The 14,051-nt window shown below is 37.3% G+C and overlaps 1 protein-coding gene across 2 annotated transcripts; it reads right to left on the bottom strand.

Annotated features, from left to right (window-relative positions):
- Window positions 1-960: 960 nt before the first annotated feature.
- On the bottom strand, window positions 961-13,392 carry dnaja3a (DnaJ heat shock protein family (Hsp40) member A3a). 2 transcript variants are annotated; one of them, XM_067429052.1, is made up of 12 exons: window positions 13,136-13,392; window positions 11,864-12,000; window positions 10,760-10,843; window positions 10,464-10,670; window positions 9,614-9,766; window positions 9,396-9,543; window positions 9,257-9,321; window positions 7,624-7,752; window positions 4,276-4,391; window positions 4,107-4,204; window positions 3,930-4,032; window positions 961-1,552 (listed from the first exon to the last, which is right to left on the bottom strand). In XM_067429052.1, exons 1-11 carry the CDS (start codon window positions 13,338-13,340, stop codon window positions 3,944-3,946), a joined length of 1,431 nt encoding a protein of 476 aa, XP_067285153.1. In that variant the 5' UTR covers window positions 13,341-13,392; the 3' UTR covers window positions 961-1,552; window positions 3,930-3,943. The 2 variants fall into 2 exon arrangements, with proteins under 2 accessions (XP_067285153.1, XP_067285154.1); XM_067429053.1 differs by lacking the exon at window positions 3,930-4,032 and having other exon boundaries at window positions 13,136-13,390.
- Window positions 13,393-14,051: the final 659 nt, after the last annotated feature.

The raw sequence follows: 14,051 nt of genomic DNA, 5'->3' as shown, positions 1-14,051 counted from the left end.
TTTACATGCTTTTGGAATTGTAATAAATACAAGTTTCCTAGGTAAAATAGCTCATGAACGCCCTGCCATTTCGAACTTGAGTGTGATGAGCTCGTAATCATTATCATGACTTCAGAAATGGGAATTATCACATTTCCAACAGCATGTGAAGGTAGCATAAAAACAATCCTGTTGATATCAAGAATTCATATCCTGTGCTGTGAATGATTAAAAGTCAAAACAGCATATAGTGTAGAGTCTAGACCTTCTGCCAAGTTCTGGCTATATGCGAGACCAGCCAAAATGCAGAAGCGGGTTAGCATTTTAGCACTTCCAGTCCCCTTGTCCCAAAATCAATGGGTTATTGAATGGGATTTTGGTTAAATTACTGAAATAAGGTCTGTGGTGAGCACAAGTTCAAGTCATTTTATTCTACAACATAAAATACATCAGTATTACCCCACACAGAGACATCCAGTTTTACATCCTCATTATGCTCTTATAGTTGAACTAGTTTAACTCAAACGTTCTAGGAAAATGTTTTAAGAGAAAAACTGAGTTGTCCACAGCTTAGTGATGTTGACGTTGAATTCACAGGACCGTGGTATAGTCTGTTTATAGCTTACCTTTTACTTCTGGTGTCTGCATTTTGACTTAAAAATTCATGGTCATCTTTAATAATTGTCTTCATGGACAAAATGTGCAAGTATCTTAAACTTTTGTTAATCACAGAACTTGTTTTAAGCAATAATCCAATTGGCTATGGGAAAACCCTGGGTTTTTCTTAAGGGAACCAGTGCGATGCTAAGGAGTTACTTATTTGAAAAGGTAATTCAGACAGATTATTGTATATTTAAAAGTAATGTGTTACTAGTTACTTGAAAAAGTATAGTTACTTGAAAAAGTATATATGTATATATATATATATATATATATATATATATATATATATATATATATACAACAACAAAAACATTTGTTACACAGAGATTTTATTTGTTATTGCATATTTATCTCTACAATAACACATTGAAATGATTTTAATATTAACAGTGGTCTATGTACACTGCAAATTAAGCAGATGGATGTAACATTCAGTGACAAACAGCACACACACAGATATTTAACTTTGGACTTGATTCATCTTAAATGTTCATTGTTACTGAACTAAAAGTTTGCATCCATTTCTGAATCACTTAATTTCAGAATATCAGAAAAGGAGAAAAAAAGCACGTACTATGTCAAACCTTAACATAAAATTACAGACCGATGAAAAAAAACTATTGTTAATTTTGGTGCCAAGCCTGATATCAATGTTCCAGATAAGACAGGTGTGTAAATCATATTCCTCTGGGATATGGAGGGATCTTCTTCTCTTAGTAGTTAATGATAGATCCAGAGCTCTTCATTGCCTCCATTATGTGATCCTGAGGAGGGTTCAATATGAATTCAATGCTGCATGTGTCCAACAACAGAAGACTCTTCTCCTACTCTTCTATGTCCATCAGGGTTTACAGTGAATCTGAATCTCCACCAGCAATAATTGTCTCCTAATTTCCAGCAGATCTTTTACCTTTAAAAACAAACAAATGGAAACATGAATCTATGATATGCAAAAGATCAGTGGTTTCAATCTTTTATCCCAAAAATTATAGTACTCATGTGAGACCACATTTGGGCTGAACGATACATCGTTATCGTATCTATATCGAGATATGAACTTTCAAGATATTACTATAGAAAAAAGCAACAATATCGCTGATATAGATTTCCCCTCACCGCGCTCGCCCTACATACAACTCTGGCAGTCACAACAAACATCAGTTTTACGAGTGCCCTTGAATACACAGCTAAAGCCAGCGCACAAACACTACCAGGAACGTGGGGGGGGGGGGGGGGGCATTTCCATGGTGACGCGTCATCGTTTGTTACGTGACACACCACAGCAGCAACAGCACTGAATGAATGATGATCTGCTTTATATAATTTTTCCTTTTTTATTCAGAATATTCACAATATGTTTTAGCTATGTAGTGAAATATCTGATATTCCGATTGTCAAATACATGCAAGTGGAAGTATATTGTTGTTTAAACACCTTTATAACGATCGCGTTAGTTGAGCTGTATGCGCGATGGGCGACGCCGAGTTAGTTTGTGCCTCAGATGCATTTCAGAGAATCGGATCTGTTGGATTTACAACCTCTATGTTAACAACACGTGAATTCATCCATTTCTCCCGAAATACTTAAAAGTGGCTGGTGAACTGGGAATAGAATAGAGTAAACATTGAAGTTACTTACACAATGTGTGTATCTGATATGAATAAAACGTGTCGAATTATAATGGAAAGGATTATTATTACTGCTTCCATATCAGTGTGTATTCTACAAACTCTAAATGTATTGATTTTTTAGTACTTATGTGAATTTATATGTTTGAAAACTAAAATAAACAGTATGTGGTTGAAAACACAGAAAAGTTGTGATATATGACAGCTCTGAGCGCGCCTGTCTGGCTTAATTCAACATTTGAATTTAGCAGTTGATCGTGATACACTTGATCATACGCTCCAGGGACCAGTCTCTGATTACACCTGTGTGATCGAACAATACATTTTCTGACACAAAGTTTTGAAATGTAGGCTTAATCTTTTTATTTTTCTGAGAAATGCTTGGTTTTCACCAAACACGTAGTCATATCGTATTGTATCGATATCGAGATATCTGGCATGAAAATCAAGATATTAAATTTTGTCCATATCGTTCAGCCCTAGACCACATCCTAAATTTTAAAAGGCATCTAATACAGTGTATTATATAAAGGACCAAAGTGAAAGATTTATATTATAAATGTCTAAATAATGATTTAGAATTTTAGTTTCTATTCATTTAGTCTTACATTTTTTCCAACTCATTATAGTTTATATTGTACTTATTTTAATACCATTTTCTTTCTTTCTTTCTTTCTTTATTTACTTATGCGAAATATAGCTGCAAATTTGAGAGTACAACTGAAAGAAACAAAGTCACAATTACCAAAATAATCACAATTATTTTTAATAATTAAAAATCTTATAACCCAGCCAACAACAAACATTTTAATTTAATCTATTTTTTCTAATCTAATATATATATATATTTTTCGGTAAATAATTCAACTCTATATTGATAGATAATACTAGTAATAGATAATACATAGTCTAACTGGGTTGCCCCAAAATAGAACTAGCCCAATGGCCAATCTACAACAGCCAGTCAACAACATCCAATCAAAAACAGCCCCAAACTAGCCCAATGGCCAATCAAAAATATACATCAAAACACAAAATATGCCAATCCCATTCATAAAATACATATTGTACTGTCACTACTATGCATTATGCACATTTACAACTTGACAATCATAATATAGAAATAATCATAATTAGTTCAACAGATCATAAAACTCACGGTTTTAAAAAATACTAATTGGGATGGGTTACTAATTGTAACTTTGCTTTCCATTTATTACTTAAAGGAAATTTTAAGTACTTCGATACCACAGCAAAAACTACTATGCTAACTAATAAAGTTCAAACATTATGAAAGGCAAGTAAACAGTCAAACAGTAAACAATTATGTGTGAAGAACTGCAAACTTGGCAACCCAGCCAAACCGTAGCTGCCCCATATTGAAAAGCCCTGCAATAGACACTAAATAGTTAATAAGTCTTACAAATAAGTTCAGAGATAAACATATTACATTTATGTATTTATTACTGTTCATTTTGTCATTGAAAATGTATCATACATTAAGTGAGTTTTAGGTGTCCAAATGCTATTTTGGACGATTGACAGACAGCCGCAAACCAGATTCTGAACCTCGATAATGACATTTTACAAGTTTTATTCAATCCCTAAAATCATTTAAATGGTTTTCAGGGAGTTGTATCTTAAAACAAATCATCATACCTGCTTTGTGGCTGTCAAGAGGAGCTAAACATTTTCTTTAATTTGGAGAAAAAGCCCTCGTCTTTCTGTTTGTGCCCTGTCCCAGCCTGATTACTGCCCCCTCCTGGACAGAGACAGGTACTGGTTTTAATATGACCACCCCAAATTCCACTGTTGATGTGACTGAAATAACAATACCTGCAGTGGTGCTGGTCACGCCATTGACGGTACCCTCCACATCGGTCTCGTCCTCTGCATAGCTCATCATTAGGGCTCGTTGTCGGTCTGTCAACATCCTGGACAGAAGACAGTGTTCAAAAGTGTTCAAAAGTGACATATGTCTTTTATCATATTTAAGAAATCTTACTTAGGGATTTTGATCTTGACGTGGACGTAGTGGTCACCATAACCGTAGCCGCTGACCCGTGGTATACCTTTACCAGAGAGGCGGATCCTCTGGTCGGTCTGGATTCCAGATGGGATCTATGAGAACATTCACTGATTGAATGACTGTGCTTACATGCATAAGAATATCTTGATTAGGCCATCCTTAAAAATATTGTTGTTTGCCATAACCCGACCGACCCCGAATTTAGAACCGACTCAATGTATTTATTTTTTGATGCTTTTAGTCCGACTGACTTGCCGGTTGTAGATTTGCGTTAAGGCAGACCATTTTTTTTTTTACTCTTCAAACAACTAATACAAAAGCAATAAAATAATATTAATTATATTTTAGTAATTATGGTAAATATTGGGGATACCACAATTCTGAATATAATATTCAACCATTGGGTACGACATTCACCGTTCAATATGCGCTGGTTTTACATTTAATTAATTTTTTCTATTTCTCTCCGTTTAAAATATTTCTCTCAGTTTATTTCGGCTCTGTTTGAGTGTGCCTATGAGTCTACGCGCTGATATGAGCAAATATCCAATCATCTGCACTAAAGTTAGGGGGTGTTTAGCCACGCTTGATGTTGAAATGCTGCACTAAAGAGAGTTATACTCACAGAACACTAAAGTTATTCACAATCACAAAAGTTCATTATTTGCATGCATTTTGAAGCCTTTCCGGTTAAACATTTCATTCACGTGCTTATGCACTGTTTTGCGTTGAGCATGCGCACTAAAAGCCTGTCAAACACACGTGCTTACTGGACAAAGTAGTCTTTCTGTGCTAATACTGTCAAATACACAAAAGGTTAACATGTATTATGTCTAAAGTGAAAGTAAAATCGAGTGTGTCTGTATATGAGATGCGAGCAAGTCTTGTATTGACAGCAGCGCAGCCTAGAGAATACTTGTCCTTAAAGGGACAGTTCACCTGTAAAACTATGATAATAAAACAACAAAAGACAAAGGAAAAAAAATCACTCACTGCTCTTCCATAAAAAAAAAAAAAAAAACTTGAATTCAGTAGCTTTTAATCAATGTATTATGTATATTGAAGACTAGGCAGTTTTAAACAAAACATTAGCCTACATTTATTCATTCAATTTCACACTTAAATGCTGCTTTACAGCTCTGAGCTGCCACTGTAAATCTTTATATATATTTATTTTATATTATACAATACACTAGGAATGTGTACAAGGCTTTTTTTAAAGTAAAGTTTTAAGTTTAAGCGAGGGTTTTCAAGTCTTTTAAGTAAAATAAAGAAAGAGTATTGCAATTAGGGATGGGTATCGTTTAGGTTTTAACGGTATTACTACTCTTATCGATACTGCTTATCGGTCCGGTACTTTAACGGTATTCTTATCTGTACTTTTTGAGATTTATTTTTATATATATATATATATATATATTCTAGTAATCAAATGTAAAATAACACTGCATGGTTTATCATAAATAGCCTAAATTAATGCTTATTAAAGCTGAATTTATTCATTCAAGAGCTGTGAGTGATTTTCTCTTTGCATTTGGTTGTTTAATTCGCAGTAATTCGTCAGCATGTTTATTTACACTGCTGCCTCTTTAAGACAGATGTGCAGCTCTATAGGCGACTGATAATAGGCAGATGCACTACATTTTCTCCTGACTATATCCATAATAACGTCCATTTTAGACACAAACTGTGTTGTGTTTAAGAGACTCTCCAAGCCGGTCATTTTGAGATAGATGTTTGTGTACATTTGATCGTTTAGACGCGAGTGTGAAACCGAAAGTGTGATTTGCCCCGTCTCGTTGCCGCTGTTTCAGAGTGCGCGCGCTGACTTGGGAACAATCTCTTGCGGAGATTTTTGTGGTTTTAATCGCTCTTTTTATTATTAAACGCATCCCACAACCAACAGTAGCTAGACTGAATTTTACAACAATCACTGATCGTGCTGATTCTGTCATTACGTTTGAGTTTAAGGGAGAAATGGCAGTGCTGCAAAGGGAATTAAGTTGCGCTAGACATAAATATTATTATTATAATCTTTGGAAGCCAAAATCTAAAATAAAATCAGACTATCACGGATCTAAAGTGTAACCAGGCTATGTTTGAATGTTCAGTTCTGTCCTCGGCTGTCGTTTGTGTCTCTCTCTCTCGCTCTCGCTCTCTCTCTCTCTCTCGTCACGTGTATTTTCAAAAGTACAGACAGCAGAACCGATAACGTCAGAGCTTATCGATACAACGGTCTTTCAAAATTTAGCCCCGGGGCCCGTTTAGTACCGGTTTTCGGTACCCATCCCTAATTGCAATAGAAACATTTTCTCCTTAACCTCTTTCTGTTCCTGTCGCCTAAGAATAGAATAGCACAAAAAAAACGAACCGAATCGAAAACCGTGATAAAAATCGAGTGTTGATGAAATGTATTGAACGTTGGCCAAACTATTTTGTTGCATCCCTAGTAAATAAATTGCCACAGCCTACATACAAACAAAGGCTACGTTCTTTCTTTTAAATAAAAACCTGTGACGCCATCTATGTTTACACTATTGGTTAACAGATGTCACACTATGGCTGTGCGTTCGCTTCGTCTCTCAGTCACTGTCAGAGTCAACGGTTCGCTCTTGGTAATGATGGCTTCGACTGCAGTAAACTAAATGTTCGCGGTCATCGTTCAAAGTCATACGGATTCGGGCACCATAATACATTGAAGGATACATCCTTCGTTCCTGCAAATAATGACGAGTTTGCATTCTTGAGTAGCAGAGCAGGGTTTTTTTTATTTAAAGCTAGCATGCATAACCTACTAGCCTTCCTGTTAACGTTAGAAGCTAACTTCAATAGTTTATGAGATGGAGAATTTTGAGATATGCTTGTGAAATACGTCTGTATGAGCCTATGAGCACATTATTCAAAATGATAAATGGTCATTACCAAGGAGTGGGAGATACATGGAGTTGTGCTATAGGCTTACAATGACAGCTAGCTGCTGGTTGGAACCTGTTCTTATTGAATGCACCTGAAAATCATGCAATAAACATTTTTGACAAAGATTTCAATTTGTTTGTGGTCTATATAGCCTGCATCAAAATTAGGTTTGCAATGATTTGCCCGAAGGCACGGGTTGAAGACCCAGTCAGCGACGTCACGATATGATCATTTGTTAAAATTCATACCGACATAATCACCATCACCAAAATTTTACCTTTTTTTTTACACTGAAAATAATAATAATAAAAAATAGACCTACCTACCTTCCTACCGACCTTTTTTTTTATTACTGCAAACAAAAATATTTTTAAGGATAGCCTTAGTAATATGGTAAAGATGTCCCACCGGGAGATTGACCGTCTCGTGCAGTCCTTGTGCTCTGACTGTGCCGCCCAATATGGCCTGAGCCACAGAGATCAGGACGTCAGAATGGATGTCAGCACCATCTCTCCTGAAGACCGGACTCTTCTGGACCTGAGAACATAAGCAGAGACAATTAGCGTGGAGTTTACAAGCAGAATCTGGGATTACACATGTCACAGAACGTTCCTGCTTAATCTGGTATTTTCAATGAAAAAAGAGCACATATCAGATCCTTTAGATCAGTAAATGGCTATACGGATATGAGTCGCATTGTTAATGGGGTGGTTCCGTGTTTTTTTCTAGGCTTGGTTGTGTTTATGGGGCACAGTATAACATGTCTTAATCCTTTTTTTTTTAACGCCAATATTTTTCTCATATTATACCTTTATATTCCACACTGCTGTCTCCACTGTCCTTTGAACGGCTTGTTTGCTTCCTGCTTCTATGAAGCCCATCCCGCCGAAAAACGCGATGGTCTTAGATTGGTTAGATGGCCAAATGTAGTTTCATGTATTTTTATTGGCTGGAAACGCCACGCCCCTTATCATTACATGCAGAAGTTACGTCTGCGGGGACTAGAAAGGGTTTATGATGTCACCAACCCGGGAAGAGGCTCGTTGAAGTCCAAACCGGCCGTTTTTGTAGGCAATAAACTGCCATAACTATTGCATTGAGCTTTCAGCGCTGTAACTTTGCAGATACTGTTAATGCTCAAGCAGCAACATTACACACTAACTCAAGTTAAAAAAAGTAAAAATCGCATGCAACCATTCCTTTAACAAATATTGTCATTTTCATAATCAGCAGTCAAATCAGCCAAAAAGAAGCAATGCTTTTTTTTTAGCTAAATAGGTATCAAATGGGTAACTCTTTGTCTACAGTGCTTAACAAATTTATTATTTTTGGAGTTTCTGATTGGTTAACAAATGATCTACGGTGTGCAATTAGTTCCAGGCAAGTCTTGACCGCATTAGAGTTCATATTGCGTTGCTGATTGACAAATGACAGTCATTTCAAATGTCCTTAAAGCCGACAACAGCAAATAAACCTAAACCCACAGAGATAGTTTACCTAAAACATGAAAACTCAATTACTCACCCTCAAGTTACCCTCTAAACCTGTATGAGTTTCTTGTTCTGCTTAACACAAAAAAAGAAGATATTCTGAAGAACCGTTGTAACCAAGCAGAGAGAGCAACCATTGACTACCATAGTAGGAAAAAAAAAAATACTATGGTAGTCAATGGTTGCTCTGTCTGCCAAATATCTTCTTTTGTGGGATTAGCAGTTAGTTAGTTTCATTTTTGGGTGAACTATCTCTTTAATCTGACCATAGTTGCTTTCATACTGGAAGAATGCTTACATATTTGCTATAACTATTGGCAGAAATACCCACTTTTCACTGTTCTCACTGCAGGAACTGGGAACTATTTTAGTTATTGGAACACCTTTTGGGGGAAAAATTGGCTCCTACTTCAGAGTAGGGTCTAAATCAGCACAAGTTGGTTCTCCAAGGAACCACCCTGGTGGTTAATTCCTATCTGCAAAAGCCCTTCATGTAACCACTTGACACATGCTTAGATATTTCCAAAACCTCAACGCCGCTTTATACTCACTCTGAATGTAATGAAGATCTCTTTCTTCCCCACAGGCATTCGGACCGTCTGCCCATCTTCAATTCCTGAACAACACAGTAAACAAAAACCTCAAAACTCGTCACTGAAACTTGTCTCACGTCAAAGACGACCGACTCACCGGCAGGAACAGGCACAGTGACGGTTTTCCTCTGTTTGGTCTGTCCCGTTCCTCGACATGCCGTACAGGGCGATGTGATGACCGAGCCCCTCCCGCCACAGCGGCGACAGGTGGACCGCATCACGAAAGGCCCTGTGTTCACAGTCTCCTACGAGGACAAAGTCGTTGACTTATTGGGCATGTCTAAATGACTTTATGTGCTAGAAGGTGTCACTTACCATGCCAGTCCCATTACAGTTCCCGCAGTGCTGGACTTTGGATCCGGGCTCATGGCCTCGGCCGTCACAGCGCTGACACGTGCCCTCGATGTTGACGGTGATCTCCTTATTCACTCCTTTGGCAGCCTGAGCGAACGTGAGCTCCATGACGTACTGTTGACGAAAAGAACAGCGTTTAATTATGCATGCCATTTAATAAGGTCTGTTTGTCTGTCTATCTAACTAGTTTTTATACACCTGTGGCCATGGAAGTGATTAGAACACCTGAATTCAATGATTTGGAGGGGTGTCCCAATACTTTTGGCAATATAGTGTACAAATCTGATTACAAAACAGTTGGGTCACTGCATAAAAAAAAATCTGGGTACTGAAATGTCCAGCCTGCATTACAGATCTTTCACCCAAAAGAAAACATTTGGCGCATCATAAAGAGGAAGATGCGACAAAGAAGACCTAAGACAGTTGAGCAACTAGAAGCCAGTATTAGACAAGAATGGGACAACATTACTATTGGAATTTTGGTCCTCCTATTACTATTTTTAAACTTGAGCAACTTGTCTCCTCAGTCCCCAGACGTTTGCAGACTGTTATACAAAGAAGAGGGGATGTCACACAGTGGTAAACGCCTTGTCCAACTTTTTTTAAAATGAGTTGATGCCATGAATTTTAAAATCAACTTATTTTTCCCTTAAAATTATGCATTTGATTTGTCAACTATGTTGTATTCTGAATAAAATACTGAAATTTGAAACTTACACATCATTGCATTTGCACAATTTGTACAGTGTCCCATTTTTTTTAAATTGAGTTTGCACTTAAATACGTATCTATAGCTGAGAACATATCTGACCTCTTGTGGCTGATCGAAGATGGCATTAAAATCCCCGAAGCCTCGAGCTCCAGAAAACTCGCCAAAGATCTTGCGGAAAAGTTCCTCTGGGTCGATACTGGCCCCTCCGCCCCAGTACTGCTGATGTCCCGCACCGGCCTGACCCGCATCAAACCCGGCGGAACCATACGTGTCATACTGTTTCCTCTTCCCCTCGTCACTGAGCACCTGAGGACAAAGCATCAGCCCAATGGAAACTCATTTTTCTTAATGGTCTCGGATAGAAGAACAATCTTTCATAGGGAGACGCCTCAAACCTCGTAGGCTTCAGCCAGCTGTGCAAACTTCTCCTTAGCTTGTGGGTCGTCTTTGTTAGTGTCTGGATGATACTTCTTCGCCATCTGAATGGGGAAAGAAAGAATCATGGTTTTAAAGCCAGAAATTACACCTTACCTAATTTATTTATCTCATTATATTTAATTTAAAGGGTTACTTCAGCGATTAGCATATGGCTTTGTATCAGTAGAAACCCTGGAGAATATTCAAATTATTGTGCTTTCCCCCCTCATATCTCCCTGAAACAAGAGATTTATGTATTTTATTTCTGGAAAAATTCCTCCTATGATGCAAAACGACGATTTTTGCATCATAGGAGGAATGTTTGCCCAGAGGCTAAAGACTACAGCCAGCAGAGGGAGCCATTTCCGCATGTTTTGAATCTGTGCATGGGGGATGGGAGATTACACTCAGCTTGCAGGGACAGCTCAGCTTGCAGACAGAATCATTTAAACGGAGATATGGTGAGCAATGTAAGTCTTTTAACTTCTCAAATTCATTTCTATGAAAGTTAAGCTTGCAAAGGCATGAACTGAAACGCGTGCCAGACTGAACTCGCGTTGTGAATGTATGCCGCGAATGTAGTCGCGATTACCTCAGCTCTCATCACTCCTGCAGTTAGTGCTCAGTGCTGTGAGACTCGCGCGGTGACTCACTCATTATATTGAACAGACACGTTCAGTTTTTAACTGTAGTGTCTTATAACTCAGTCACAGTAATGAAGTTGGTGGTGTTGGGAATGGCCTCACAGGGCAGCGAAGCATTCTGGGAATTGTAGTCTTTCATCCCCATGGACAAAAATACATTTTCTGTCTTTTCTCAGTCTAGAAGACGCCAAATTCAAAAATAATTTCACATTTCTACAACATTGATGACCCAGTTTAAATACAGATTCATCTTCCCAGCGCTGAAGTACCCCTTTAAATTGACCACTCCTTTACCACAAAAAAAAGCTATTTAACATTTCTAATGTTACTATCCAGGAAAAGAGATTTAGCACTGAAAAGTGTGCTAATGTAATATAAATAGTTGTGACAACTAGACACAGTCACATAGAAGGCAAACTCTCTAGTCAGGCGTCTTACCTGGTAATAAGCTTTCTTAATCTCCTTCTGCGTTGCAGTCCGTGGAACTCCTAAGATCTGGTAAAAGTCCTGTTTTCTTGCAGAAGAGCTGGTGTGGAACGACATCTTGCACATGAGATGAGAAGAAGGGCCCCCGGCTGTGACACACAATACTATGAGTACTTATGATTTGAAATATGAACAGCATATTAAACATGGTTTTACTACAGTAACATGTAGCAACTACATCATTTTTACCAATACCACAAATCACTTTTTTTTAACTTATGCAGAATTTGTTTTAGTGTTTCCAAAACATTAAACATAAACCAATAAATAGTGAAATGCAATACATAATGCAATTAATGGAGTCAGAATTTGCTTTTAGATGTTGTATTTATTTACCATGTTCATTAATAAATATAACTGTTGAATTAAGTCCTAATTTAATTTTTTTTAATTAAAAATATATATGGGTTATATTGTTATTATTATAATATATTATTATTTATATTATTATTATTATATTTCACATATTTTACACATATTTTTCACAGTTCTGACATGAGCTATATGCATACATAGTGTAGTGACACCATTGAACAATATTTGTTGTCAGACAATAAAATCATGGTACTTTGAAATGATGTAAACAACAACAACAAACCAGTATTACCATTATTTTTTTTTTAAGTGAATCAATTTTAATGGATCTAAACATGGTACTGAGAAGAAATTCATGGTTTGACCAGTGGTTATGACGATTGGGGGTTTGTTATTTGTTCATTTCTGAACTATGTTTACTATGAGGGTTTACTATGGTAAACACAGTCAGAGCACGTCTTTTCTAGGGATCAGATGGAAACAAATGAGGATCTACAATCAAATCACAACATTCCCATCATACTTAGGGTCATTTCTCTGTAATAATAATGTGTAAGTTACTCATAAAGTGTCTTCATTAGTCCAGCTGACAGTCACTTTATGAACTGCAACAAGGTCAGAAGTTTCTGGAAACTGAGCCAAACCAGGTCTGTGAGTTTTCATCATATCCAAACTCTTATTCACACATTATCGATTAGGTAGCTCTTGATCAAAGTGATTACATGTTTTGATCAGAAGTCCAGTTTGCTTTCTGACCCACATTCTTCAATTTAACGAATATGGTTATACATCATAATGCAATCTAACATATGAAGCTGAATATATATCGATCAGATCAGACCTCATATTTAAACGCAGAGTTAGTAGTTTATATGCAGTTGGATGCTCAGGCCTTTCTGTCTGTCTCACCTGTCATGCCTCTCAATGTCACCGCACTCAGGACCCCTCCAGCGACAGCGCGGCGCGCTGTCCAGATGTGCCGGCTGGACAGCGTTGAGAGGCTCCTGTAGGTTTCATCGGCTCCGGAGATGAAGGGTGAGCAGGCGCGTCTTTGGCTGGAGGACACGGCCACAGTGATCCAGCGTGCAGAGCTGCGAGCCGCGGAACACGCCATCTTTGCCACTCACTGACAGGAGAGTGACTGCGCATGTGCGAGCGGCACGGCACACGCATGCGCATTGTGATTAAGAGGGAGATTCTTGGTTAGTTTAGTTTGGCCATTCCTTCCGTATTGCTGAAGTAGAGTGGATGGGCTCGTGAAGTTGCTGTTTATAAAACTGATAGCCTTAATTGCACTTATAAGTAATCTCTTTCTGTCTGTCTTAGACTACTTATAAGAATTATGTGGGTTGTACTGTAAGAAGATCGTGTTCAATTGCTTATGCCTACATAAAAAGTAGCAAAGAAATTTGACAAAACATTTATTTTTGACAAAATTTTGTTACTCATATTTTTTAAACATCAGGTATTTGATATTTCTTTCAAACAGGGTAAAAAGATAATTTTGTAATTTAAATTTAAATTTATTTTTAGAGGAGAATGTATGAACATGAACTGTTTTTATTGTTATGCAGTTTTTCTCAGTTGCTTTGGAAAATTTCTCAAATCATTCTTAAGATTTGCAGACCAGTAAAATGTTTTATACTGGTGGTTCTCTGTTGAATAGTCTTACCCTTCAAAACATCTAGGCGTTAATTCATTGCATAAGCTGTTAAATGCAAAATGGTTGAACTAATTGTCATAATGCATAATGTATATTTTATTTACATTTCTTTTAGACTTGATAATGCAGGAAAGAGCACTTATATAGGCCCTATCATAAATA

Source organism: Pseudorasbora parva, chromosome 2 (genome assembly GCF_024679245.1).
Source record: "Pseudorasbora parva isolate DD20220531a chromosome 2, ASM2467924v1, whole genome shotgun sequence".
NCBI lineage: Eukaryota > Metazoa > Chordata > Actinopteri > Cypriniformes > Gobionidae > Pseudorasbora > Pseudorasbora parva.
Note: the sequence above shows the minus strand (reverse complement) of the source record. Positions and strands in the feature narration are given on the sequence as shown.

Bases quoted from the DNA above. Each gene is read 5' to 3' on its own strand.
- dnaja3a (XM_067429052.1), bottom strand. From the start codon at position 13,340: ATGGCGTGTTCCGCGGCTCGCAGCTCTGCACGCTGGATCACTGTGGCC. The intron at 12,001-13,135 runs GTGAGACAGACA...TGTGTGTCACAG, and splicing joins GACATTGAGAGGCATGACAG to CCGGGGGCCCTTCTTCTCAT. The intron at 10,844-11,863 runs GTAAGACGCCTG...TTCCCCATTCAG, and splicing joins TTAAGAAAGCTTATTACCAG to ATGGCGAAGAAGTATCATCC.